General features: G+C 59.5%; 2 protein-coding genes across 3 annotated transcripts in view; one reads left to right on the forward strand and one right to left on the reverse strand.

The window, feature by feature from the left end:
• LOC120236457 (coronin-7) overlaps positions 1 to 25,020 on the forward strand; it is a 56,781-nt gene that overhangs the window by 21,056 nt on the left and 10,705 nt on the right. For both annotated transcript variants that reach the window (XM_039239266.1, XM_039239267.1), the window contains 3 exons: positions 1,193 to 1,243; positions 7,221 to 7,307; positions 7,777 to 7,859. In XM_039239266.1, the coding sequence (XP_039095197.1) occupies positions 1,193 to 1,243; positions 7,221 to 7,307; positions 7,777 to 7,859 (221 nt within the window). The remainder of the gene's footprint in view (positions 1 to 1,192; positions 1,244 to 7,220; positions 7,308 to 7,776; positions 7,860 to 25,020) is intronic.
• Positions 12,152 to 23,410, reverse strand: VASN (vasorin). The gene is made up of 2 exons (XM_039239268.1): positions 23,301 to 23,410; positions 12,152 to 14,817 (listed from the first exon to the last, which is right to left on the reverse strand). Exon 2 carries the CDS (start codon positions 14,805 to 14,807, stop codon positions 12,783 to 12,785), a length of 2,025 nt encoding a protein of 674 aa, XP_039095199.1. The 5' UTR covers positions 14,808 to 14,817; positions 23,301 to 23,410; the 3' UTR covers positions 12,152 to 12,782.

The following is a 25,020-nucleotide window of genomic DNA, read 5'->3' on the forward strand; positions in this document are numbered from 1 at the left end:
AGCACTTAACAGTTTCTCATGGCCAAGCCATCAAGTGGCCAGTGAATGCAGATTCTATCACTTCTCTACCCCAGTTCTTTAGGCAGGTACATTAGTGGGGTTTTTTTTTTTTAATGTTTTTTTTTTTTTAATTTATTTCTAGGAGAGAGAGAGAGAGAGACAGCGTGAGCAGGGGAGGGTCAGAGAGAGAGGGAGTCACAGACTGAAACAGGCTCCAGGCTCTGAGCTGGCAGTCAGCACAGAGCCCGACGCGGGGCTCGAACCCACGAACCGCGAGATCATGACCTAAGTGAAAGTCAGACACTTAACCGACTAAGCCACCCAGGCGCTCCCATTAGTGGGTTTTTAAAGTTGGTTTTAATGTTTATCTATTTTGAGAGAGAGAGCGCTCACGTGCACACATACATGCACAGGGGAAGGAGCAGAGAGAGGAGATAGAGAATTCCAAGCAAGCTCTATACTCCATGCAGAGCCCAGTGCAGGGCTCGTGACCTGAGCTGAAGTCAAGAGTTGGACACTTAACCAACAGAGCCACCCAGGTGCCACTTTTTGCATGTAGATTTATACACACAGACCAATTATTCCACAGGAATAAAGTCTTTATTATAAAGGTAGGAATATTTTATTACAATACATATACATATCTTTTGATCTCTTCCCATCTCCACCCTTAGGTAATCTGAGTCAGTAACTGTATGCTGAGTGATGGTTAGGATGTGTAAGCTCACTGTCCTGGTTAGACACCAAGTTCTTTAAGTATAGAAATGACATCATCTTTTGCACCCATCTGGACTGAGCTGAGTACAGGGCAAAACATTCACCAGCTGGTAGCCTAGAATTTGGTTTAGTTCCTTTACTCTGAAGGATCGTGGTGATAGGACTGCCTCATAAGATGTTTGAAAGGATGGAGAGATATCATGCTTGTTAGCAGGCCTGGCACATAGTAGGTGCTCAGGAAATGTGAACTCTTCTCACTGAGGTCTCTATCGTGGGTGACTGGGGCAGGAAAGGGGATCTGCCCCCTGCAGTGAGAAGAAGGAACCAGGCAGGGGAGGTCTCCCCTGGTACATGATGCCTCCTCTGTGTACTAGGGTGTGGGACCGTGAGAGCCTGTGGGTGGAGGGGACAGTCTGGTCTCTGAGGACCCTGCCTGTGTTAACTGTGCTCTATTTACTCCTGTCTGCTTTTCCAGGACAAGCAGCTCCGGATCTTTGACCCCAGAGCAAAGCCCGGGGCCTCCCAGGTGAGTTGTGTGGGCAGGGGGCTGGGTTGAAGCCGTCGTGGCTCCAGCAGGTACAGGCAGGGTCAGGCTCTGCCTCTTAGCAGAGATTCTGCCACACCTCATGCCCCTGGCCAAGGCCTTGTGGGTGTGTAGGGGTCACCTGGGAGGTGGGCTCCTGCTGCTGGAAGCTCTTTCTGGGCAGCATGTTTGGGGCCCTGGGAGTACCTGGCTTTGGTCACAGGGTGCAGTGTGGCCAGGGTGTCCACAGGCATTCAGTGGATGCATCCTGTGGCTTTAGGAAGCAAATTTGCGAGCCCAACTTCCTCTCCTTCTTTGAGGCCCTCATCATCCCCTACCCTTCCTGGCACAGTTGGCAGAAGCCACCCTTGGAGGAGCCAGAAAGACACAGCTGCCCACCTCATACCTGTTCAGTCTCACAGCCAGTGGACTCTCACTCTGTTCCTTTGGGTCTCCGGGACCCATGAACTGAGCATGTTTGGTTTTTGTCTATGATGGTGCTTGGGGTGCATGTGGCCCTTGGAGTGCTGAGCGGGAGGCCGGGTTCTGGGTTCTTGGTATAGCCAGTGAGCCACTGGGGAATCATTCATTCATTCATTTGACATCAGCTCAGTGTCAGGCATATGGTGAAGGGCCTATCATTTGGGTTATGGGAAGCCATTAGAGAGTTTTAAGCAGAAACTAAGATGAGCAGATTTACATTTTTTAAAAATGTTTATTTTTGAGACAGAGAGAGCTTTTAAGCACACAAGGGAGGGACAGAGAGAGGGGGACAGAGGATCTGAAGCTCACAGCAGAGATCCCGATGCAGGGCTTGAGCCTACGAACCGTGAGATCATGCCCTGAGCCAAAGTCAGACCTTCAACCAACTGAGCCACCCAGGTGCCACTAGAAAAATGTTTTAAAAATATAAATCTCATGGTTTGTGGGTTTGAGCCCCACATCAGGCTCTCTGCTCTCAGCCTGCCAGCACAGAGCCCGCTTTGGATCCTCTGTCCCCCCTCTCTCTGCCCCTCCCCTGCTTTCACTCTCCCTAAAATAAATAAATATTTTAAAAAGAAGGTTCTTTTGGGGCGCCTGGGTGGCTTAGTCGGTTAAGCGTCCGACTTTCCGACTTTCGCTTAGGTCATGATCTCGCGGTTTGTGGGTTCGAGCCCCGCGTCGGTCTCTGTGCTGACTGCCAGCTCAGAGCCTGGAGCCTGTTTCAGTCTGTGACTCCCTCTCTCTCTGACCCACCCCTGCTCACGCTGTCTCTCTCTCCTAGAAATAAATAAAACATAAAGAAAAAAAAAAAAAAAAAAGAAGGTTCTTTTTTACAAGTTGAAGAGGCCTCTTTCCTGAGGAAGGTAAAGATTGGCGTCCTGCTGACTAACTCAGGGGAAGAGCTCGAAGCCCCAAGCCCATCACAGATACCCCATCTCCATCCCTAGGACTTGTTCCCTACCTGGCGTCAAGGGCAATCTGCCAGCCTACACCCGACCAACAGTAGCCAGGGTGGGGAGGGCTTTCCTTCCCCACCCCCTACTCCCACCCCACCCTGGTAGCCCGCGCATGTGCACTCGCACACACAGGATCCGCTTCAGGTAGGCCATAGCAGCTTTCTGCCCCAGAAAGCCCAGTCAGTTCCATTTCTGACTGGCTGAAGACCAAACGGAGGTCCCCTCTCAACAGGTGAACAAAGCTGGGCAGGAGTGGTTTCGGCCCCTCCCCACTCCACACCCCAGCGGCCATGCTCCCGGGGAGGTTGGCTCGTGGTTTCTGGCCTCGTGGCTGGCAGGACAGCTGAGTCTCAGAGCAGTGTGGGTATGAGCAGGCAGCCTCAGAGCTCTCTGTGCTCAGAAACAGGGGGTCCCAGGGCACTGTGTGTAGTACAGCCCTGGCAGGAATTGAAAGGCCAGCTCCCCCGGCCTGAGCATTTTCTTCCTTTCCTGCCTCCTCCTCCAGCAAAGGGGGGTGGGGGACCACAATGGTGCCGAGGTGGAGACAGAGTGGCTGCCGTCCAAAGGGCTCCAGGTTCCTAGAAGAGGGGGGAGAGGATCTCGCTCTAGAGGGAGCCCCCCTGAATGGGGCTTCTGGGCCAGGGAGACCTGGGAAGAGCGTGGGTGGCTCCTGCCCCCTCGCAGCTGCTGGGCTGGTGCCTGTGCTCTGCCGCTGGTGCGCTCGATCGTGCGGGGGCAGCAGAGCCTGGAATGCTGCCCTCCTCGTGGCCCTGCCCCCCACTTCCGCCCAGGGCATCTGGCCCACACCTGGCTTCTATTAGGAAACCGCTGCTGGCGGCCAAGGTCGGCGTGAGCTGAGGGGCCAGCTCAGGGGAGAGGCTTTTTGGGAGTGCCTTCTTTGGAGATCCTCTTTCCCCACTAGAGGGGGGCTTTGTTGGGAGGTCACGGGAGGATGCGCTGCCCTCTGTGCCCTGGTGACTGTCACTGTAGCTTGGAGGCTGGGTGGGGAGCCCTGGGGAGTCCTCCCCTTGCTTGCCTCTTTTGGGCCCTGAGTGACCTAAGCTTAGGTCAGGGGATGCCTGGGCAGCTCCCTCCTGTTCACATCCCTGCTTCGTTTCTAGATTACATTTATGACCATTTGTCATACCCTGGGCCCTTGGCATACGCAGTCTCTTTCTACCCTCATGATTGTCCTGTAAAGTTGGCCCTTTAGTCATATCTGTCCCAGGGTCACAGCTGGGTGGCCTAGGCAGGCTCCGTCTGATGCTGAAGCCTGGTCACTGTGCCAGAGCCCTCGTGGGGGTGGCCCAGGCCCCGAAGTCATGGGCATGCCTGGGAAGTGGCCTGCAGCTGAATGAGTGTCCAGGGAGTGGTGAGGTTCAGCACCCTCATCAGGGATAGGATGGGCCTGGGGTGACCCCTCTGACCTCTGGCGTGGCCTGATGGACCTGTGCCTTTTGTGTGCGTCAGGCAGGCCCTGGGGCCAGCATCTGGAGGCCAAGACTAAGCCTGGCCAAGGAGGGGAGTAGGTGGCGGAGGGGGGGGGTCTTACACCAGAGAAGGTCCTCTGGCCCAGATGAAGGAGCCCAGGAGCCCAGGGCTGCTCCTCCAGCTGCCCTGCCCCACACAGGAAGTGTTGCCATGGTTACAGAGAGGTGGGATTTGGCTGTACCACTGGAATGCTGGTATGTGCCTGCTCCCAGCACCCCTGTGCTGGGCAGTCAGCCTCTCCTATTCTCTCCTTGGGGCCAGGTGTGGGGGAGACACGAGGGGACTGAGGGGCTTCTCCCTAAGCAGAATGCCCTGCTGCCTGATCCCCTATGAGAGGAAGAGCCCAAGGCCTGGCTTGTGGGCTGGGGATTACTCCCATGGTTCTCCCTAGAGCCTCCTGTGATAGTGCTGGGGCTGCAGGCAAGCGGCCAGCCTGGGGTCCAGCTGCAGCCTCCCCCCCTGCCCAGGAGAATGATCATCTGGGGATCTGGAGAGATGGTGTCTCCTTCTCCCTGAGTCTTGCTGAGGTCAGGGAAGAACTTGCTGTTTCTGAAAATGAAGATCACTGTGGTAATCTGAAGATAGCTACCCACCCCTCCGCCCCTCTCCTGCCCATGGGGCTTCCTGTGGCCCCTGGGCACATAGAGCTAAGTGGGCATGCTGGGCTCGGTCTAAGCTCTTATCTTGTGTCAGTTTCCTTGGTGCCTTCAGTGTCCTCAGAGACCAGTGTCTTGTTCAGAGACCATCACCACCCTACCCTGTGGACATCATGAGCCCCTTCTTGTCCCCGCTCTGCTGCCTTCCAGCTGCTCATCTCTTCTTGTCTCAGGTCCCTCTCACGCAGACCTAGAACAGTAACCGAGCCCACAGGGGGCAGGAGGCTCAGCCAGCTGACGGCTCTCTTGCTGGGTGACTTGATGCAGGAGGCTGCTTCTCTCTGAGCCTCTGGTTTCTCCATGTGTGAAATAGGAAGATGGGAGACGGGCCCAGGTATGTTCCATCCCCAGCCTGTGCCTCTGACGCACACGCCCTGCAGGCTCAAAGGTGCTCCTCGCCCCCACTCCCTGCAGGTGCACTGGCCTCTGCTCTCCCAGCCCCAGACTCTTCACAGGTGCTGGTTCCCCTGCCTGACTCACACCTTCTGATCCTTCCAGTCTCAACTCCTATTTTTTTTAAGTATTTATTTATTTTGAGAGAGAGTGAGAGTGTGTGTGCGAGCAGGGGAGGGGCAGAGGGAGAGAAAGAATCCCAGGCAGGCTCCACACTACCAGTGTAGTGTGGAGCCTGATGCAAGGCTCAAACCCATGAACTATGAGAACGTGACTTAAGCCGAAATCAAGAGTTGGATGCTCAACCACCTGAGCCACCCAGGCACCCCATCTGTTACCATGTTTTTTAGAAACATGCATATCTGGTGTGTATCAGACACAGCCCTGAGCGTTCACCAGCATTGACACTTTCCACAGCAGCCCTCCACAGGAGGACCCAGTACGGTGCTCAGCGCTCTTTCTACACATGAGGACACAGGCGCAGAGTTGTTGAGTAATTCATGCCGGGAAGAGGCAGTCAGCGTGACAGGTTTTCACCCAGGCAGCGACTCCAAAGCTTGTGCCCTTAGCCTCCACTTTGCTCCTTCCTGCCCCTTATAATAGTGTGTAGTGACATAGGTATTTCTGTTTGGTTCACCTCTGTCTCCTGACTTGTATATTCCGTGAGTTTGGCGACCTTTTCTGTTTTAACCGTGTCCCCAGTGGAGCATGCAGCTTGAACACTCCACTCGTACTGTGAAAAACAAATGAATGAGCAGCGCTGTCTCCCCCATGTGACCATCCACCCGAGAACCAGCCAGCTCCTTGCATGGTACTTGGTCTCGGGAAGCCTTGAATGTCGAAAGAATGAATGATGCACGATGCTTTGCCGGCCATCTGCTTTGCTGCATACACAGGATATTTGCACACTAATGAGAGGGAGGTCTGATGTGACACTTCTCACTGACTCTGGGGTGTGAGGGCAAGGCTGACCTTGCCGTGGCGCCGCAGGCCCCCTTGTGTGGAGAGGGGTGTGGGCCCTGGTTCTCAGGCTTCAGCCCCCACTTCCTGTGCCGGCCGCTGGGTGGGAAGGGAGCAGTGAGAAAAGCCCCTTAAACAACATGGGCCTTTCCAGGGTCTCCCACGCTGGGGTCCGCCTCTGTGAGCTGGGGAGGGGGCGCTGGGCCAGCTCCTCCCAGGCCACCTCCCTCCCTCATTCAATCCCAAGGAGATCGTGGGAAGCTTGGAGGAAGCTGGCCACAGTTTGGGGTGAGCTATTTTTGGTAACAGGGTCTTTGGTCTCAGGCTCCAGGGGCCCGAGGTGACTGGGAGGGAGATGTTTGCATTTCCTCTGGCCCCCTCTGCTCCCCCCTGCCTAGGCCCAGGGGACAGGGCCGCCTGGGGTGTGAACTTGCCTTTCCTGCCTGGGCCCAGGAAGCCTTCCTGCTGGCAGCTCCAGCACTGCAGGAGGCGAGGGCAAGGAGGAGCACTTCTCTGCGCTCTCCACCCTCCGGGGACCATTTCCTAGGGCCTGGCCCCAGGCCCTCTCCCCAGCCCCCAGCAGTCAGTAGTGTCAGTTGGTTGTCAGACAGCCCTGGGAAGTAGGCAGCCCAGGCAACCTGAGCCCCACTCACAAGTGAGAAAAACTAGGTTCTGAGAAAACATGGATCCCCAGAGCTTGGGGTTGGTGAACAGCAACTAAGGGCCTTTCAGTCTAGGAATGTGCAAGGACAAGGATGTGCTGCTGCTCTGGCCCTGTCACAGTGGCAGCACAGCCCAACAGTCCCCTTTGGAGGAGAGAGACTGAGCCCAAGCTTGGTGGCCAGGTGCCCCTCTGGATGCGGAGCTGTCCTCAGCCAAGGTGAGGCTTGGGTCCATCCAGGAGTGCTACAAAGCCTCCCCTGTCCCCACCTAGCCTCTGGGGGGCACCATCCTGGCCCCTCCTGCCCTCTGTGGGGCACTCCGGCAGGTGCTCTCTTCCCTGCCAGGAGGCCGCTTAGGGCCATCTTTTGTATCCTCCAGAGCACAGAGGCCCACAAGAACAGCAAGGACGGCCGGCTGGTATGGACGGGCACCCAGGAGCACCTTGTGTCCACTGGATTCAACCAGGTAGAGCTCCTCCCAGATGGGCAGGGCACCCATACCAAGAGGGTAGGAAGGAAGCCCAGGGGGAGGTGGGAGACGGCAAGCCAGCTCTAGGCTTGTCCATATACGGCCCTGTGTGCAGCTGGGTCTCAGGGCCCCAGGGGACCTCCAGTTGCTGAAAACTAGCAGATTCCATTTGCAATAGCTAAGCCTGACCCTGGGAACCATGGCAGCCCCCCCGCAACCCCTCCCACCCCAGGGACCAGAGTCCATGGAGGGAACCGCCCCTTGTCCCCTGTCACCTAAGGGTTCTTAAAGGGGCAGGACTTGCAAGCCCAGACTCTCCTCTCTGGAATGACCCGACCTCCCCCCCCCCACCCACCACCCTCCAAGTTGTGCTGTGGGGCAAGTGCCTTTGTGCCAGGCTGTTTCCTCAGGCACTGGGTTCCCAGGGATGGGCCCCTCTGAGCCCCTCTTGGCTCCCACCCTGCAGATGCGTGAGCGTGAAGTGAAGCTCTGGGACACCCGGCACTTCTCCAGCGCCTTCACCTCCCTCACCCTGGACACCTCACCCGGGTAGGAGCAGCTGGCATGTTGGGATGGATTGGTGGGGAGGGTCGAGGATTAGGTGATGTCCTGAGTCCAGGTCTATAATGGACACCATTATAGGGCAGGACACACATACTGCGGAGTGGAGGGGCCCAGTGCAGCTGGAACAGCCTTACCCAGTTCACGTCTTATCAGTGAGGGGCTGATCACCAAAGTGGCCAGGGTGCCTGAGCTGGGCTGCAAGGTTGCCTGCTGACCCCATCACGTGCCAGGGTCACGTGGACCCTAGCAGCAGAGTTGGCCCTTGGCCATGCAGGCATTCAGCCTGAGGGCTCACGTTGATTGCTTTGGCATTTGGGGGAGAGACTGTGACCCGGCAGGTGCATGGGTGGGAGACGTGGACATGCGCTTGATTTTGCTGTGGCCATTTTGGTGGCATTAAGGGTCGAGGAGACTGAGGCTTCGATAGGGTGGATGTGGTGTGATGGGGTGTGTGGGGACAGTCAGGCTGGCAGGCTTATAGGCTTTATGGAACCTCCTCAGCCCCAGCCACACACTTGTCTCTGGTGGTTTTGGGTGGGTGGGGGATGGGTGCACCTGGGCGGTTTGGGACTACAAGTGCACCTCATCTTTCCATCCTCACGGAAGTGTGTGTAGGAGATTTGTGGGGGTGCTGCGGGTCTGGACCAAGCCAGCTCTATGCAAGGGGGCCTAGGCTCACTGTGGCTTAATCACAGGAGGCTGTCAGTGATGATTTCCTGTCACAGCTGAGGAAACAAGGCATAGGAGAGTGGGGGACCAGTCTGGCTGGGGTAGGAGGAGTCAGGGGCCCGGTTCCCTTTCAGAAGCCTCGACCCCACTCTGCCATGATTCTTGGAAGGGCTTGCTGCTCCCCAGGCAGGGATCTGTGAAGGTCAGAGCCAGGAGAGGATCTTGGTCCCTTGGCTATCCATCCAGCCCTTTCCTCTTTCATTTCATGACTGGGGAAACTGAGTCACAGAAGGCGTGGTGACCTGTCCAAGTTCCAGGTGTGGCATGGACATGTTTGGGGGCAGAGAAGTCTGATGCCATAAGAACTCTTGCCAGGTCACACCCCACTTGAGAGCTCCCAGGGAAGGAGTAATAGCAGCAGTGACCCTCCACTCCCATCCCCACAGAGAGAGGCTGGGGAGCTGGTGAGACCCATTTTGCAGATGAGGAAGGCAAGGGTGAATGAGATCCAGTGCCTTAGAACAACACAGTGCAAGGTTTCTGCTTACTCTGGGCTGGGGTCCTGGTGACTGCCCCCTTGTGCTGGAAGAATAAGAGCTCCCAGGCCCTGAGGCTGCATTGGTATCTTATCCTCCATGCCTCCCCAGGCCAGATAACTCCTTCCCTACAGGGCTCCCCAGCAAAGGAGGGAGCTGGACCAGCATGGAAAAGGGACCCAGCACTAGCCATCAAGTCCTCCTCCACCCACCACTTCCTGCCTTCCAGGCTCCACCCCTGGCTTCTGATGGGTCCCCCTCCCCCGCACAGCAGCCCCCACCCATCCCCAGCATTGCCCCTGGACGAGTTAACGATGCCCAGACCCCACGGTGCCACTGGCCAAGGCTGACCCTGTAATTATAGCAGTTAAGAATAGCTTCGCAGGGCCAGCAAGGCCTGGAATTTCTCAAATCACTCCCAGATGGGTGGCCAGGCCAGTGTCCCACCCCCTCCTTCTCCTCAGCCCTGGCCCCTGCCCTGCCAGGCACACCCTTGGCAGAGAAGTGGGGACTCTCCAGCCCTCCTTGAAGCGGGTGGACCAGGGTAGTGGTGGCAGATGCCCTGCCCCCTCAGGCTCCCTGGAGTGTTGGTCTGCTGAGTGACTGGGACTGGGACTGAAGATGTCCAGGGTGTCAGATGTGGGGACAGCCATGGATTTCCAGTGCACCCGCCCTTCTCCTTCCAAACCGCCCCCCCCCTCCCGGTTTCTTTTACGGCTTTTCCATCTCAGTTTGAACAAAGTAGTGTGTGTTCTTAAAAGAGCTAGAGGGGGCCAGGGGTCAGGCACACGCCTCTCCTAGTCATCTCCCAGAGGCCCCCGTCACAGCCCCCACCTGTGTCATCCTCCCTCCTCTTCACATGTGGAGCACACCTCACCAAGAGTAACGGGAAGAGTGGGGCATCATGGGCCTATCTGTAAAGCCAGGTGTGCCAGGGGCTATGTTCACTGCAGGGTAGAGGTGGGAGGGTAGGGGGCAGGGTCTGGCACCGAAGGAGCAGCTCACATTCTAGACTGGGAGATGCGGAACTGCTGCCTGCCTCAGTCCGGTGCTTCTGGGTGGGGGAATGGTCAGCTGTGCCCATCGTCAGCCACAGGCAGGTGGGGGTGTCTCCCCTCAAGCTACTACTGCACAGGCAGCTGAGGCCAGGGAAGTCGATCCTCTGTTGAGAACATCCCAGCAGCTAGTCAGTGCCAGGTAGAGGCTGGGGTTCAGTCTCTGCTGCTTCCCACCATGGAGCTTCTGCTGTTCACAGTGGCCCTGCCCCTCTCCTGGGCGCCCACATTGCTGGCAGCCGCATCCTGGGTCAGGGAGCCTGTGTTGGGATCCTATTCCTGCCCACGGTAAGAGAGCTGCTGGCTCACCTCTCCCAGGCTGTGGCTCTCTTCTGGGGAGGATTTGCTGGGCATTAGTGGGAGCGTATGTAGCCCATATGGCACGGGGCCTGTGGCAGCAAGAGCCCAGAGCAGTCAGAATTGACATTTCTCTACATCCATCCCTGGACCGTGCCCTAGAGCCGTGGGCATTGTCCTGGGTAAGTGTTGCCTCTTAGCTTGGTGTCACACTCTGCCCCTGGCCCTCCCTTCATCCCCTAGCCCCTGATCTGATGGGATACCCCAAATCCCTTTTCTGGGAGGACTGGAGTAAGTGTTTAGCCCCCTTTCTTTAGGTCCCGCCTGTCCCCTACTCCCTGCCATCCCACTAGGCTGGGTTTGGCTTTGCAGTGAAAACATTTACTCAGCAGCCGCGCTGCGTTCAAGAGCGGCCCACAGGCCCACAATGGCCCCTTTGACGGGGGAAGGCAGGCCTTGCCGTAGCTGCTCCCCTAATGGGACCCAGGCTCACAGGAAATCCACCTGGGCTGCCGCCGCTGCCTCAGGAAGAAGGGGCCCCACCCAGGCTCACTGCCACCATCCTCTGCCCGACACGACCCACCGCCCACCTCCTCCCTTCCTATGCCAGAACCCTCAGCAGCCACTAATTGAATCCAGAGCCTCGCGTGGCTGGGCCTGACTCGGCACTGACATCAACGCCCTGAGCCGCAGGGGCTGCTCCCCAGGCCTGGCTGAGCTGCCTCCTTCCAGCCAGGGTGAGGCTGGTGGGGCCCAGCGGCCGTGACCCACAGAGGAGACACAGGCATGCAGCCTTGAGGAGGCTCGCTCACAGAACCTCTCTGAGGCCTCAGGGTCCACTTTGCCTCCCATCCCACAGTCATGGGAGAAGTGCTGCGTATCTGTCCCTGTTCCCAAGCTTCCAGCACCCAGTCTAGGCCAGAGCTGCAGTCTTCATCCCTGGCCCTGCCCCCACACAGCCTGCGGCCTTCCTGGAAAACACTCCCACTTCCGGGGTTTCTGGAAAGCCTGGGCACATCTCAAATGCAGAGAGTAAAGACATCAATGGGCCACCAGGCCTTCACAAGCCAGGCTCAGACCTTTGGTCCTGTCCCTGGGTCACCTGCCCCTAACAGCCCTGGCTGGGTCCCTCCTCCATACACCAGAGGGTTCCTGCCATTCAGGATTTGTGCTGCCCCTCTGCCGGGGCCCTTCTCCACAGCTGGAACAGGAGGCCAGGAGCAAGGTTTCCCAGGCTGAGCCCATGCAGAGGGGCATCAGGACTGCAGGGAGGGCTGGGCTGTGTTCTGCTCAGCCCTGCACACAGACTCTTGCAGGAGACACACCCCTCCACAGAGGAAAGTAGGCCCTTCCCTGAGGAGGAACCCTTGCGGGCCCTCTTGGTCTTTATCTGCTACGAGCCCTCCCAGCTTCACAGGGGCAGTATAGTCCCTGCTGGCTGACCGTTGGGCCTGGGCAGGGGAAGGCTGCCCTCATATTCCTCTCCTTCAAGGTCAGGAGCTGCCCAGCTCCCGTCCTGGCTCCGGCCTGCATCCCAGTCTCAACTGAGAGACTGGACCAGGCACCCCAGCTGAGGGTGGGCAGACACAGCCCAGGGCAGGATCCTGGGAGGGCAGGCCATCAGCGGCACGGTCCTCAGCGGCAGCCCTCCCATCCCGGGGGTCCTGGCCTCCCACTTCCCTCTACACCCGTCCAGGTACCCGGGACCATGCCAGAGAAACACACTCATTTCATCTTTTATTTTTCTTACAAAAGGCCTTCATATCATTGTTTGTCTTACAAAAACCAAAGTCCTTGTCTCTGAGTTTGAAAACATTTTCCCAGAATAAATGGGAAAGAATCTCTTATAAATATATTTTTAAAAACCAAAGCAAAACATGTTCCTAAAGCATCTGTCTTTCCAGTTTCTTTTGTTCCTTTGCTCCTTGGGGCAGAAGCTGGGCCACATGCCCCATCCCCAATCTTTCTCTCCCTCTGCCGTCTTTCTGGGGGCTTCCTTCACTGGCCCCAGGGTCTCCCGGGAGGGGGGCCTGGCAGCCCTGGGCCTGTGTTACCAGCACACGGCAGGGCCGGCCTCACCCTTCCCCAGAGAAGGTGCACATTGCAGAGGACAGAGCAGACGCCATCCTCCTAGGCACTCAGGTGTAGGGCACCTTAGAGGTGGTCACCTGCATCCCAGGATCTCACTGACGAGGAGACTGAGGTGCGGGATCTTGCTGTGCTCACACAGCCCTCACCCTGATGTGTCCTCCTTGTAGGGATCTGAGAACTTCCTTGGTCTGGCAGCAGGAGGGTACTGGCGGGTCCCAGCAGGGCTAAGAGCCCGGCCTGGTAGCCTGGCAGTTCCGGGCTTAGATGTAGGGCTTAGTGGGGAGGGGCCCCGGGGGGCTGGCCCCCGGGTAGCCCATGAGAGGCACCTCACACTCTGGCCCACTGGGTGGAGCCTCCCCACCACCCTCAGTCGCCTTGGGGCCTGGCTCCAAGGGGGCCTTCACCCCCTCCAGCTCCAGGGGCCCAGTCCCTGGCCCCACCTGTCCTTTGCTATGAGCTGCGGCCGCTGCAGCCCGCCCCCGCCGCACACAGTAGGCTGCCCCCACGGCAGCCAGCGCAGCCAGGAGCACGGCAGCCAGGGCGGGCGCGATGAGGAGTGGCAGGTTGCCTTCCCGGGCCTGGGTGACGGGTGCGTGGTTGGAGCGGACAGCTGGGGGCGTGCGGGCCTCCCCACAGGCCTCTTCACCCTCGGGCACGCGCCCGGCCCCCAGAAGCCTGACGCAGATGGAGTAGGTGGCGTTGGGCCGCAGCTGGGTGACTGTGTACTCAGCAAGTGAAGCAGGCAGGCGCAGTGTCACCGGCCGCTTGTCAGGGCCTGACAGGTTACGGTAAGTGAGGCGGAGGCTCCTGAGCTGCACGGTGCTGCCCTGCACGTAGCGCTGCAGCTCCACGCGCAGGGAGGTGGGGCTCGCTGGCTCGATGCCAAGGGGCAGGGGCTGGGGCGCCTCTGGTGTGGCTGGGGCAGAGCTGGGCTGAGGCCCCTGCCTCACCTGGCTCTCGCAGTAGAGGCCTGTGAAGAGCTCAGGGCACAGGCACTCCAGGTGGCCATGCATCCCCAAGTGACAGGTGCCCCCATTGAGGCAAATGGATGCGGGGCAGTCCTGGGGCCTCGGGGGAGCTCCCAGAGTGGGCGGGGCGGCAGGGGGCAGGCTGGGGGCCTCCGTGGCAGGCTCCGTGGGGCTGAGCCAGGTGGGAGCTGGACTGGAAGGTGAGAGGGTTGGCCCCCACGCCACGGGCTTTGTGGTGGGTGCCGTGGCTGTGGTGGTGGTGGCTGGGCAGCCAAAGTCAGCATATTCAAGGTCCAGGAGCAGCCGGCCAGAGTTCTTGGGTGGGAAGTGGCAGCGCGTCTCCTCTGGGCTAGCCAGGGCCACACGGCTCTCCCGCACCCAAGGGCCAAACCAGCTCAAGGGACACACGCAGTTGAAGGGGTTGCGGGCGGCCGCCAGGAGCCGCAGGCGGGGGAAGAGGCTAGAGAGCTCGTGTGGGAGCGCCTGCAGGCTCAGGTTGCTCAAGTCCAGCTCTTGCAGGGCCACCAGGCCGGCCAGGCTCTCGGGCCGCAGCTGGGCAATGCGGGTGTTACCAGCCAGCCGCAGGCGCGTCAGCCCCCGCAGGCCCTGGATGGCTGGTGGGACTCGCTCCAGCTGGTTGTCGGACACATCCAGGTCGTGGAGGTTGCGTAAGCGGCCAAAGAGCCCCTCGTCCAGCCGCCGCAGCCCCAGGCCGGCCAGCCTCAGTGCCTCCACATTGGCAGTGTCCAAGGTGCCAGGCTCCAGGGCCGGGAGGCTGTTGTGGCTGAGGTCGAGCAGCAACAGGTGCGGCAGGCGCAGTGGGGGCAGGGCCCGCAGCTCGTTGTCCTGCAGCTTGAGCTCCAGGAGGCTGTCGAGTGTGTCAAAGGCTCCCGGCTGGATGTGGCGGATGCGGTTCTTGCCCAGGTAGAGGCGCTCCAGGCGCCGCAGGCCGCGGAAGGTCTCATTGGTGATCACGCGCAGCCTGTTGGCAGTCAGGTCCAGGTTGCTGAGGTTGGCAAGTGGCTGGAAGACCCCGCCAGGCAGGCTAGCAATCTGGTTCTGTGACAGGTCCAGGAGCTGCAGCCCCAGCAGGCCGGTAAAGCTGCTTGTGTCGAGTGTGGTGATGCCATTCTCAAAGACATACAGGCTCGTGGTGTCCAGTGGCACATCCCGGGGCACCGTGATTCCCTGGCGGGCGGCACAGAAGACCGTCTGCGGCTGGTTGCACTGGCAGCCAGTTGGGCAGCTCTGCACTCCGGGGCCTGGGGCCAGCAGCAGCAGCAGCAACAGCTGGGGCAGGGGGATTCTGGGGTACATCTTCTGGATCCTGGGAGCAGAGAAGCAGTAGAGACAGGAGACCATGAGTCACGGGCCCAGGGGACAGCCACACCAGGAAGGACCAAGAAGGGAATTCCCAGCCCCCTTCGTCACTCTCTGCCCCCAAATCCGACAGCGCACAGTAGTTATGAGTCAGGTCCCCAGTGCCCTGGCCTTGTTCCTGCCCTGGCCCCATCACTCCCTCTCTGAGTGACTTCAAGCAGTCACATGACTTTGTTAGGATATCAGTTGCTACTTCCTGTGCTGTCACCAGGGTTTAGTGGGCTGATGTGCACAGGGAGGCTGGCCCCCAAACACTCAGTAACCATGAAAATCCTCTTCTTAATCCCAGCCCTTTTGCCTCTGCGGCTCAGGGAGAACGCATGGTCAGAAAGTATCAGGCTCTGTGCCCTCCCTGCAGTTCCAGCCCCACCTCCCCCCCCCCCCCCCCCCCCCCCCCCCCCCCCCCCCCCGCCTCTGCTGAAGTGTTCAGGTCAGGAGGGAGCATGGTGGGTCCTAGAGCGGCAGCCCCTCCCTACAGCGTCTGGGAGAGAAGGGGCGGGCGGCCAGTGCGTAAGCAGAGAAGCTGACTGCCCTGCACCGCTGGCCCCTGCCTCCACGCTCTGTGTCCTCCAAGCGAGGAGAGACCGCAGTGGGAAGACTTCACACGGAAACTATGGGATCCGTGTTTTTCCATTTATGAAGTCAGACCTGCCCCGTATGGGAGCTGAGGGCCAGCCAGGACTTGGCCAGGGTGGGGGACACTCCTAGAGGAGGGGGCAGAGGAGGGCCTGAGCCATTGGCAGGTGTCCCCCTGTGTGTGGGGGGGGGCAGGGAGACAGGGAACCCTGGTCTTCAGATCCCCCATCTGAGGTGCGATGACAGATCTAGAGGTGGGGGGTCCTGGCCTCCCTGGACTGACCTGGGGGCAGGCGGAGGGACACTGGTTGCAAGGTGGCCCCAGAAACAGGGCTGAGTCTAGAAACATTCTGCAGATTGGTTCATCTGCTCTTTCTTGGGGTCTGCTCTGGCCAGAACACTGAGAATGAGCGGCAGGCAGGTCTTCCCTCCTGTTAGCACACTGAGCATTTACAGTCCCCTTGCATGGTGCCCCCCACAGCCACAGCAGGTGGAAACTATTCTCGCTGCTCCCAGATGACAGGAGAGAGGGGGACTCCAGGAGGTGCAGTGACTTGCTGCCTTCCCACTGCCGGGAAATCTGAGCTGGAGCCCAGGTCCTTAACCACGTCCAGGTGCAGCTAGGCCTGCAGCCTGTGATGGTCCTGCCCTCCTGATGTGGGGCCCAGTCCTGCCCAGGGTGGTGGGGGCCTCCCTTGGCTGCTCCGGGCCCCAGCTCGTAGCTGGAACTGCTCAAGACAGAATGGGGCCATAGCACGGGGCCCCCCTTTACTCAGGATCCTGCGGAGAGCCCAGGGGCCACCCTAGCAGCAGTCCCCACTCTCTGGGCCCCTAGAGTCCCTGAGGCCGGCACTCCTCCCCTCCAGGCGCCTTCTGCTCACACAAGGGCCTTTTGTGCTGGGCCTCAGCCTCCCCTTCCCCCATGCCTGCCAGCCATCAGGCCATGGCAGGTAACATGCCCCCCCCCCCCCCCCCCCCGTCTGTTCTGCCCCACTGGCCTCCGTCGGGCTCCTCCCCCAGGAACATTGGCTCCTGCAATGTGACACAGAAGAGGGGGGCCGGTGGTCCCAGGACAGACTAGACAAGTCCCCGGGGAGACCAGCTCTAGGTAAAGGCCTATTACCCAGGTTGGCCCCGCCCTGCAGGGTCCCCTCTGCCAGGGAAGTGGGTCTCTGAGCCTCTGCCCCCTTAGTTAACACCAATGACCACTTTTCAGAGGCCAACCAGGAAGACCTTCCTCGACCTCTAGCTGGTGCCCCTTCCCTGGCTGTCTAAGGTCCTTAGCTCTACCACCCCCACCCTGAGGGGAGACCCTGCCTGCTCCCATGTGTCCCAGAGCATGCCTAGCTCACCTTTGCTGAGTGAGCGTTGGGGCAGGGCCTCATGCTGAACGTCAGATGATGCTTGGACCAGAACCTGGAAGGCCTCGTGACCCCCTGGCCCTGCCGGCACCATCCCAAGGGGGCTACGTGCACCGCACCCAGCCTCCTCCCCGGAGTGGACCCGCTCCACCCTCACTGACTCAGAAGGCATCGGGTGTGGCCCGGCCTCCAGATGTGGGTTGTGTGCGACCCCCACCCCCACATCCACGTGTGGGGTGAGCTGCTTCCCCCTGAATCAGCCCTCCCCATGGGGCAGGCAGGGTCAGGAAAGGAGCAGCCAGGCTCCAGGGTGGGAGGGAACCCTACACGTGGCCACCACTGCGGCTTCAGCTCCCTCTGGGCTTTGTATAAGGTCGTAGTTAAGAGCTCATTCTCCAGTCAGGCAGCCTGGACCAGGGGCATCCCAGCCATGAGGCATTAGACCTCGGCTTTCTCTCAGAGCCTCTGTTTCTTCGCTGTCTGCCCAGGCGTTTCAGTCAGCACCTCCTAGGACTGGGAGTGCTTAAACACGGAGCAGAGCTGGGCGTGGCCCCTGGGGGCCTAGGGTGCATGCTGGAGGGCGTTCCCCGGTCTACACTGAGGAGGGGCATCTGCCTGGGCTCTGGGCTTCACCCCAGAATCTGGTGGCCCTTTAAATCAATAGTCATCACAGGGGAGGGAGGCAGGGTCACTGTAGTCTGTCTAGCCACAAAGTGGCAATCTGGCCGGGTTGGTGGGCAGCAGGCGGTGGGTCAGAACAAGAGCAGTTGGCATCCTGGGCTGGGGAGATCCCAGCAGGCAGCAGCTAGGATGCAGAGCCCTGCTCCACCGGCCCAGCGAGGAGTTGGCACTGGGGCTTTGGGAAATGGGAAGGTGGGTGCTGGCAGCTCTGGGGGCTCCGCCATGGGCTGTCCTGGCACCAAGAGTAGACCACATAGCCCCTAGAAGGGACCCGGAAGGTGAAGCCTGACCGTGGAGGGCGTGGGCAGCAGAGGAGCAGGAGATAGAGGCCTGAGTGTGGGCCCAGCGTCAGCCCCTAAACAGCTTCCCAAGTCCCTGTTCACTTCTGGGCTTCATTTTCACCCCAGCCCTGCCTCACTCTCTGCAGTTGTTCTGAGCACCCAGAGTTGTAGTTTTGTGTTGTTCTGTTTGTTTTTAAATGGGGAAGTTCTTTTAACAAGTTCTGGGAGCGACTCCGCCTGTTGGGGCTCGTTCTGGTGTGTGTGTGCTTTGGGGGTGGGGTATCTCATGGGAGGTCATGGCTGCCCTGGCCATTGCAATTCTAGCAGCTCTGAAGGACCAGGGGCCTGGGCTTTGATATCTGATCTGCTGACCCGAGGCAGGGAGGTGGGACCTTTCCCTCTGCAGAGGGTGAGGGGAGACATCTATAGGCAGCCCTGGGGCTTGGGGGGGTGGGGGGGGAAGGGCGGTGGGAGGAAGGCAAAGGGTCCAGGTCTTTTCTGTTACACCTGGACTCTGCAGCCTTACCGTGGCCTGGCCCCACCATGGTGTGATGTGAAGAGGCAGGAAACAGAGGCCCAGGCTCTTGCTGCTGGCTTTGCTGCCCTCCAGGGGACAGTTGCTGGGATGGGGCTTTAAGGTCCCACTGTCCACAGTCCCAGCCTGGCTGCGGGAGAGCCTGGCCATGGCCCTTCACTTCCCTTCCCATCTGTGAAGGCGGGGAGCGGGGAGGTTCTGGTTATAGCACCTCATTGTCAGGGCTCTTTAGTTTGTACTTGGAGCACTTGCTAAGTGCTCGGTAAACATTAGTTACTGAAGGTGTTACCCATAGAACCTGAGCCCGACCTTCCGCACATACAGGGTGAGGATGCCATGGTGTGAGAGGGGTTTCATGCCACTTTCAGCACAGACAAGAGGTCCCCTGGGTCCAGGGTGAGGACTCCATGCAGAAGCTGCCCTCTGTCCTCCACCCTCAGGTATGGGAGAGTAGGAGTTGAAGACAGCGAGTGATGAGGTGTGTTTTTAATTCTGCAAGTGAGTAGGGGAGTGAGCTGACCTTTGGCCAGCCCCCTTCAACATATGACCAAGAGGTGGGGGAAGGGAACAGAGGGAAGAGCTCTTAGGAGGACCCTGGTGCCCCCACCCACCTGTGAGTGTGGGGGGCACCTGGAGGCACCCACTGACACACAGGCACTGACTGGGTCAGGCAGGGACTGATGAGTGGGTGGAACCCAGGCATTTGTAACCACATCAGACCTTAGGCTGCTCATCTCACTGCTCCTGGGGAAGGGCACGAGGCTGGGGAGGGAATAGGGTCAGACAGACAAACAGATGAGGCCAGCACAGCCCCTTCCTGTGCCAGACACTACAAAGTGGGTGCAGGGGTCAGGTGCTGCAGGTCTGACCCTGAGACTCTGGGCCTCTGGCTCTCAGTGCTGCGCGCCCCCCCCCCCCCAGGCTAAGTACTGCTGGCCAGGCCTGGCAGGAGCCCAGCCCAGGAGTCTGCCAACCCCCCAGGCAGGCGGGGACCATGCCGGCGGCCAGGACGGCTGGCTCCAGTTTCGCTGACGTGTCTGAGGAGGCTCAGAGCCTGGGCTGGGTCCGCCTATCTCCCCATCCCTGGGGCACAGCAAAGCAGAGAGGTCAGAGTCTCTGTCCTGGGCCCTTAGGGGAAGGGGCTGAGGTGGGGGTGGCGGCCTTAGTCTGACCCTGTGATGAAGCTGGGAGTCCTTACTAGTCTCGGCCTCTCTGCCTTACTCTTTTTACCGCTGCAGCCAGCTCTGCTCGTTCTACAGATGAGGCCCCCACAGACTTCATGACCCCATCCAGTTTTCTTCCCTTTCTGGGTTTCTGTCTCCCACCTATAACCCCAGGGCTTTCTCAACCCCAGCTGCACATCAGAATCACCTGGGAAGCTTTGGAAAGTTCCTGATGCCTCACCACCACCACCACCACCACTACCACCCTTGCCCCCAACCCCAGCCAATTAAATGAGAATTTCTGGGATAAGGCCCAGGCAGAATTGTGTTTGGGAAAAGCTCTTTGGGGGAGTCGCCCCTATTGGGTTCAGATGCTGGGGCCGAAGATTGCAAAGGAAGACAGTCTGATTGTCAGCTTTATCTCCTCATCCGAGGAGGGGTCTGGATCCCCCAAAAATGTGGCAGGTGTGGCTGGCTGGCAGCACTAAAAGAGCAGGAGCTGGGCCCTCATCCCCACTGCCCCTACTCCCCCAAGACTGGCCCCAAGTGGCTGCCTTCCTTGGCACCATGGGTGACTTGGCAGCTACCAGACCTGTCAGCCCAGGGCTGGCACACCAGTGACTAAAGCCATTCGCTCAAGTGGGCCCTCAGGGTGGCGAGATATGTCATTTCAGTCAGGAGAGGTGCCACTCTTGTTGGGAGTGGACACCTGCTGCCCCGGGAGCTATTTGGTGGCCATGGCCCAACTAGAAATGGGCCAGTCCACATGCCACCATCTGCACACACAGGTGTGATGCCACAGGGCTGGGCCCAGTCAGACACAGGCCTGCCTTGCTGCCCTGTCCCCACCCAGGGCCAAGCATTCATCAGGGAAGGCCCTAACCCTGCAATTAACCCTGAATTTGCCAGAGGAAGACCTTAGTCACCAAGGGAGGCCACTAGCCCAAGCCTGCTGGGCCCAGGGTTTCTGGGGCCTAGGCAGGGACTGAGAAGGAAGTGGCCCTAGAGGAATCTTGCCCTTCTCATTCTTGCCATGCCCAAGTTTCTCAGTTTCCTTGTGGCAGAAGTGTCCCTTCCCGGGGTCCATGAGCTGCTCGGGAGCCACACCCCAGCCCCCTGCGCCTGGGTCTCTCACTTCTTACTGCTGCCCATCCAGGCCCAGGGCCAGTAGGGGCCCCAGTGACTGCCCCAGTCCCAGCCCCAACCCCCAGCCCCAGCCTCTTCTCAGTGCAAGCCAGCTCTCTCCTCCCTCTTTAATTAAATCTCTCAGGCAGCCGCGGAAGAATGTCAGAGCCTTATTACATTCCCCTGGAGGAGACTGGTTGGGGGGACCGTCCCCAACCTGGAGAACTGGCCCCTTGCCTGCCTCTATCCCCCAAAACCAAGGTGGTTCAAGGGAGCCTGCTTCAGCCTCCTCATACCCAGAGAGGCTGGAATGAGGAAAAGTGGGGGAGGCCTGAGGGCCTGGCTGGCTAGGCGGCCCAGCCAGCTGAGGGAAAGCAATCCGGCTGACTCTGGAATGTGGAAACCGATAAAAGGAAGAAGGCTGAGCCCCTGTCCGCCTGTGGTGCAGTCAGACTCCCGCAGCACCCCTGCCCGCCCCCAAACACAACCCCGTTGCAGTCACGCGCGCGCAGACACATGCCCACGCCAGACACACGCCCACTGGGCTGTGCTCTGACACACACACAGACACAGACACACACACACACACCCTCACCCTCACCCTCACCCTCCCCCTTCTCCAAGAAATCTTGCAAATTCCACAGCAGTGAGGGGAGCTGGTTTTCTTGGCAGTACAGAGCCTTGGGCTCCCGGACTCAGGGAGGGATTCTTAAGGGGAGCTGAGGGGGGCTACAGGAGGGGTCACTAACCGGGTTAGGTGGCATTGCTGCCCTTTCCAAGAGCTCAGGGCCTGCCAGTGGTCAGGGATGCTTCTGTGGGACAGACCCACCCTAGCCTTCTCTCTGGTCATCAAGGGGGACTGGCTGGCTGGCCTGCTGAGGTGGGAGCTGCTTCCTGGGCCCAGCTGAGACCCCATTTTCCTGTTCCCAGGAACTGCCCAGCTCAGGGATGGGGTTCACTTATAAGACCCCATGGGAACTCAGATGTCTCTACGTGGTACTTGCTCCAGCTCCCCCAGGGCAGTAGCGGGGGTGTCAGGAATGGGAGGCAGAGACTGTGGACCCATCTGCCCAGGGCATCTCCGTACCTGCCAGAGGAGGCTTCCTAAGGAGAGCACAGGTCTGGGCAGTGTCTGAGGGGCTTCTTGTGTTCAATCCCCCCTCCCCCATTTCCAGAGTGTGGAGAAAGCTGTGCCATCCCAGCAAATGCCCTGGGACTGCAGCCCCCCACCGACTCCATCTGACCTTCTGGACCTACAAGTCCCAGGGTAGCTGTTTTAGTCTGCACCTGGGGGAGGTGGGGACAGGCAGTGCCCGGGCCCCCAGCCTGGCACGTGTGTGCTCATCCTCCCTCCCTGGGCCAGATAATGGTCTGGAGGGAATCCAGCTGGGCTGCTCATTACCAGAGCCCTCTTCCTGCCTCTGACACTCTGTTTACAGAAGCTCCGGGGGCTGATTCCCCTGGGAGAAGACAGCCAACCCAGGGGACTGCTCTCCCATCCCCCCACCAGCCTGCTTTATCCCTTTTGGGCCTTGCCAGCAGCTGGGCCCATACTGGACTTCGCTGCCCTCTGAGCCAGCTCAAAGGGACCCCACTTGGAGGGCACCCACCTAGCTGCCCTTCTATGCTCCCAACAACCAAAGTCCAGCCTTAGTGGGAAGGAACCTTTAACATTTAGTACAGTTACCCAGCCCCAGAAGCTTTTGGCCTGGGGAAGAGGGCTCTGCGTCCTGGTGCCTCTTCCAGAACCTCACCTGTCCTTGCCAAAAGGCAAGCAGGGGGATCCTGGGACCCCCCCAGGGCCATTTCCTCCTCCCCACCTTGCAGACTCCACCCCTGGGCCCCAGCAGGAGAGGCAGTCAGTGACCGTAGTGTGGTAATCTTTAACGAATGGGGGCAAGGCAGAATGGTTGGCACCAACTGCCTGGCCTGCCAGTGACCACAGGGGACCTCAGCAGCCCTCAGGCCCCAGAGCTGCCAGCCCAGGGACACAAAGGACTAAGCTGGCTCCAGGCCATTGGGTTCATAGCCCAAGCAGAGCCCTGTCCGTGGCAGAGATGGGGCACCGTAATATCTGGAAAATGAAGGGCCCCAGCCAGCCAAGGACTGTCCCTCGTGCCCTGTGGGCCATCAAATATTTCTTAGCCACCCCGACTCCTCCCCAGGGCTGCATGCTTGCTGGCCCCCTGGCTCTGCCCTGGGTGACAGGGTCCTCAGTACCCCAGGCGGCCAATCTGAACAGATCTGCACAGGGGCACTGAGGGCTCCAGGCCCAGAACCAGAGTGTCCCACTCCAGGAGGTAAAAGTAACCCAAGACTATGGCTTGGCTATCCCCTCAAAGGGGTTTGATTCATAAAACTGGTCATGCCGGAGGGCCCAGCCGTGGGAGGAGGAAGCGAGGGAGGGGGTGTTTATTTTGTCTGCTCGCAGCCCTGCCGGCTACTGGCCCGTGAGCCTTGTAAGCGCGCGGGCCGTGGGGCTGTCCGGGACTGCAGGAGGAGGGGGCGACTCGGGCGCGGGCAGAGGGGGTGCATGGGGCCCGCCTGCCCTGCGCCCGGGTGATCGTGCGAGGCTGGGGGGCGCGTGTCCGTCCTGAGTGCGTGTACGCGCGAGAGGGGGGTTCGCGCGCGTGATCGGCGCATTGCACCGCCCGTGCCATAGCGCCCCCCGTCTCCGTCCGCAACGCCCCAGCCTGACAGACACTCACCGGGCGGCGGCGGGAGCCGGGCGGAGTGGGCCGGCCGGCCTGGAGGGGTCCTGGGTTCCAGGGTCTCGAGGCAGCAGCGTCCGTGTCTCCTCGCCCTGGGTTTGGGCTGCGGAGTCGGCCGGCGGGAGGCGGGTCGCACTTTAAGGACAGAGGGCGGGGCCTCTTCCCACGGGGCGGGGCGGGGCCGCCAGAGACCCGCCTCCTCTCTCCGCCGAAGGGGTCGTTGGTGCAGCCTAATGCATACTCCACCCCCCTGACTGAGGGAATTAGGAGTCCCGCGCTCCAGTCTGGTCTGCCACTAGTTCGCCATATAACCCTGGGCGGGCCCCTGTTTTTCGTGTAAAAAGCAAGAGAATATTGAGGCCAAGAGTCCCAAGCCCGGATGCCTATGACGCACCAGGCAGGTGGTATAAATGTAATACAAACTTGAGGAGCAGACCCCAGAGCTTGTGGGGACCTGGAGAGGCTGGGGTGGGTGGGTGAGGGTTGGTGTAAGGGCTCAGCCCCTGTGACCTGCCCCGGGTCTGCCAGAGTTTCAGGTTTTTCAAGAGAAACTGGAAATCTGTTTTTTTGTTTTTTGGGGGTTTTTTTTAGGTGAAATCTCTCAGTGTGTTACTGTTGGTAGCTAATTTCAATTTCAAAAACTTTTGGGCAGGGCACACAGAACCTTCTAAGAGCCTCCTAAGTACAATCTCTAATCTCTGAGTTTGGGGGTGCTTTTAGCCATGAGGGCTTTCAAGGAGCTGAGCATCTCTGGACCACCTTCCCCACACTTTAGATGACGGGACTGAGACGCAGGAAGGGAAGTGAACGTCTGCCCAAGGCCCCACTGTTACTATTGTGCTGGACAGGGTGGGATGAGCTGGGAGGTTGGGCCTCACTGTCAGTGGGTTGGGCCTGGGTGCAGCTGATGGTGGCCCTTGACAGGCAGAAGCAATGGGTGCCAGGGACTGGACTAGTCCAGAAAAATCCCCTGCCTTAGAGTATCCCAGGAAAATGCTCTGCCCTCCTCCTCCATGCCTGTGGCCAGAATCATGCCTCAGGCTTCGGGGACCAGCTCAGCTCCCAGCTCCCAGAAGCCCTAGGGGTACCTGCCATCCCCTCCATCCTGGCCTGCACCACATGCTTTTCTTGGTGTATGTACATGTGGGGCATGACTTGTGAGCCTCTGCTCCTGGGCCAGTGCTGGCTTTCTGGTGTGTTTCATTTGGCTCGTTTGGGACTTTTGAAAACTTTGAAGCCATTGCCAACATTGAAAAATCCGGTGGTTTCACATTAAAATGGGACTTCCCTGCTTGCCCTTCAGTAGGAACTCTGGGCAAGGGCCGAGAAGTAGCTTTCCCTGCTGATGGAGGCTGAGGTTCACTGGCCACCCCAGTCCCCAAACTCCCAGGTGTCTTCCACCAGGGATGCTCCAACCGCTCACACTCCCCGGAAGCATTTGAGGTTGCAGTGGGTACTGTGTGGTGTGGGTCAGATGGCCCTGTGTCCCCTAAAGCCTCAGGAGGGTCTACAGATGCCCCTGGGTATGGTGCTCCAGCTTGACTTTCCCCAAGGAACAGGACTTTCTGACAGGCCCCAAAGCTTCTCGCCTCCCTATCCAGAGAGCCCACCCACCTGCCTAAAGGGTCCACCCACTACCCCAAAGCTGGGCCTGGACTTACACATGCCATGCTACTACTCACCCAGAGGTTCACAGGCAGCTTCCAGGGGACTCCCT

This window comes from Hyaena hyaena, unplaced genomic scaffold, assembly GCF_003009895.1.
Source record: "Hyaena hyaena isolate Hyena2069 unplaced genomic scaffold, ASM300989v1 scaffold_155, whole genome shotgun sequence".
NCBI classification, from domain to species: Eukaryota; Metazoa; Chordata; class Mammalia; order Carnivora; family Hyaenidae; genus Hyaena; species Hyaena hyaena.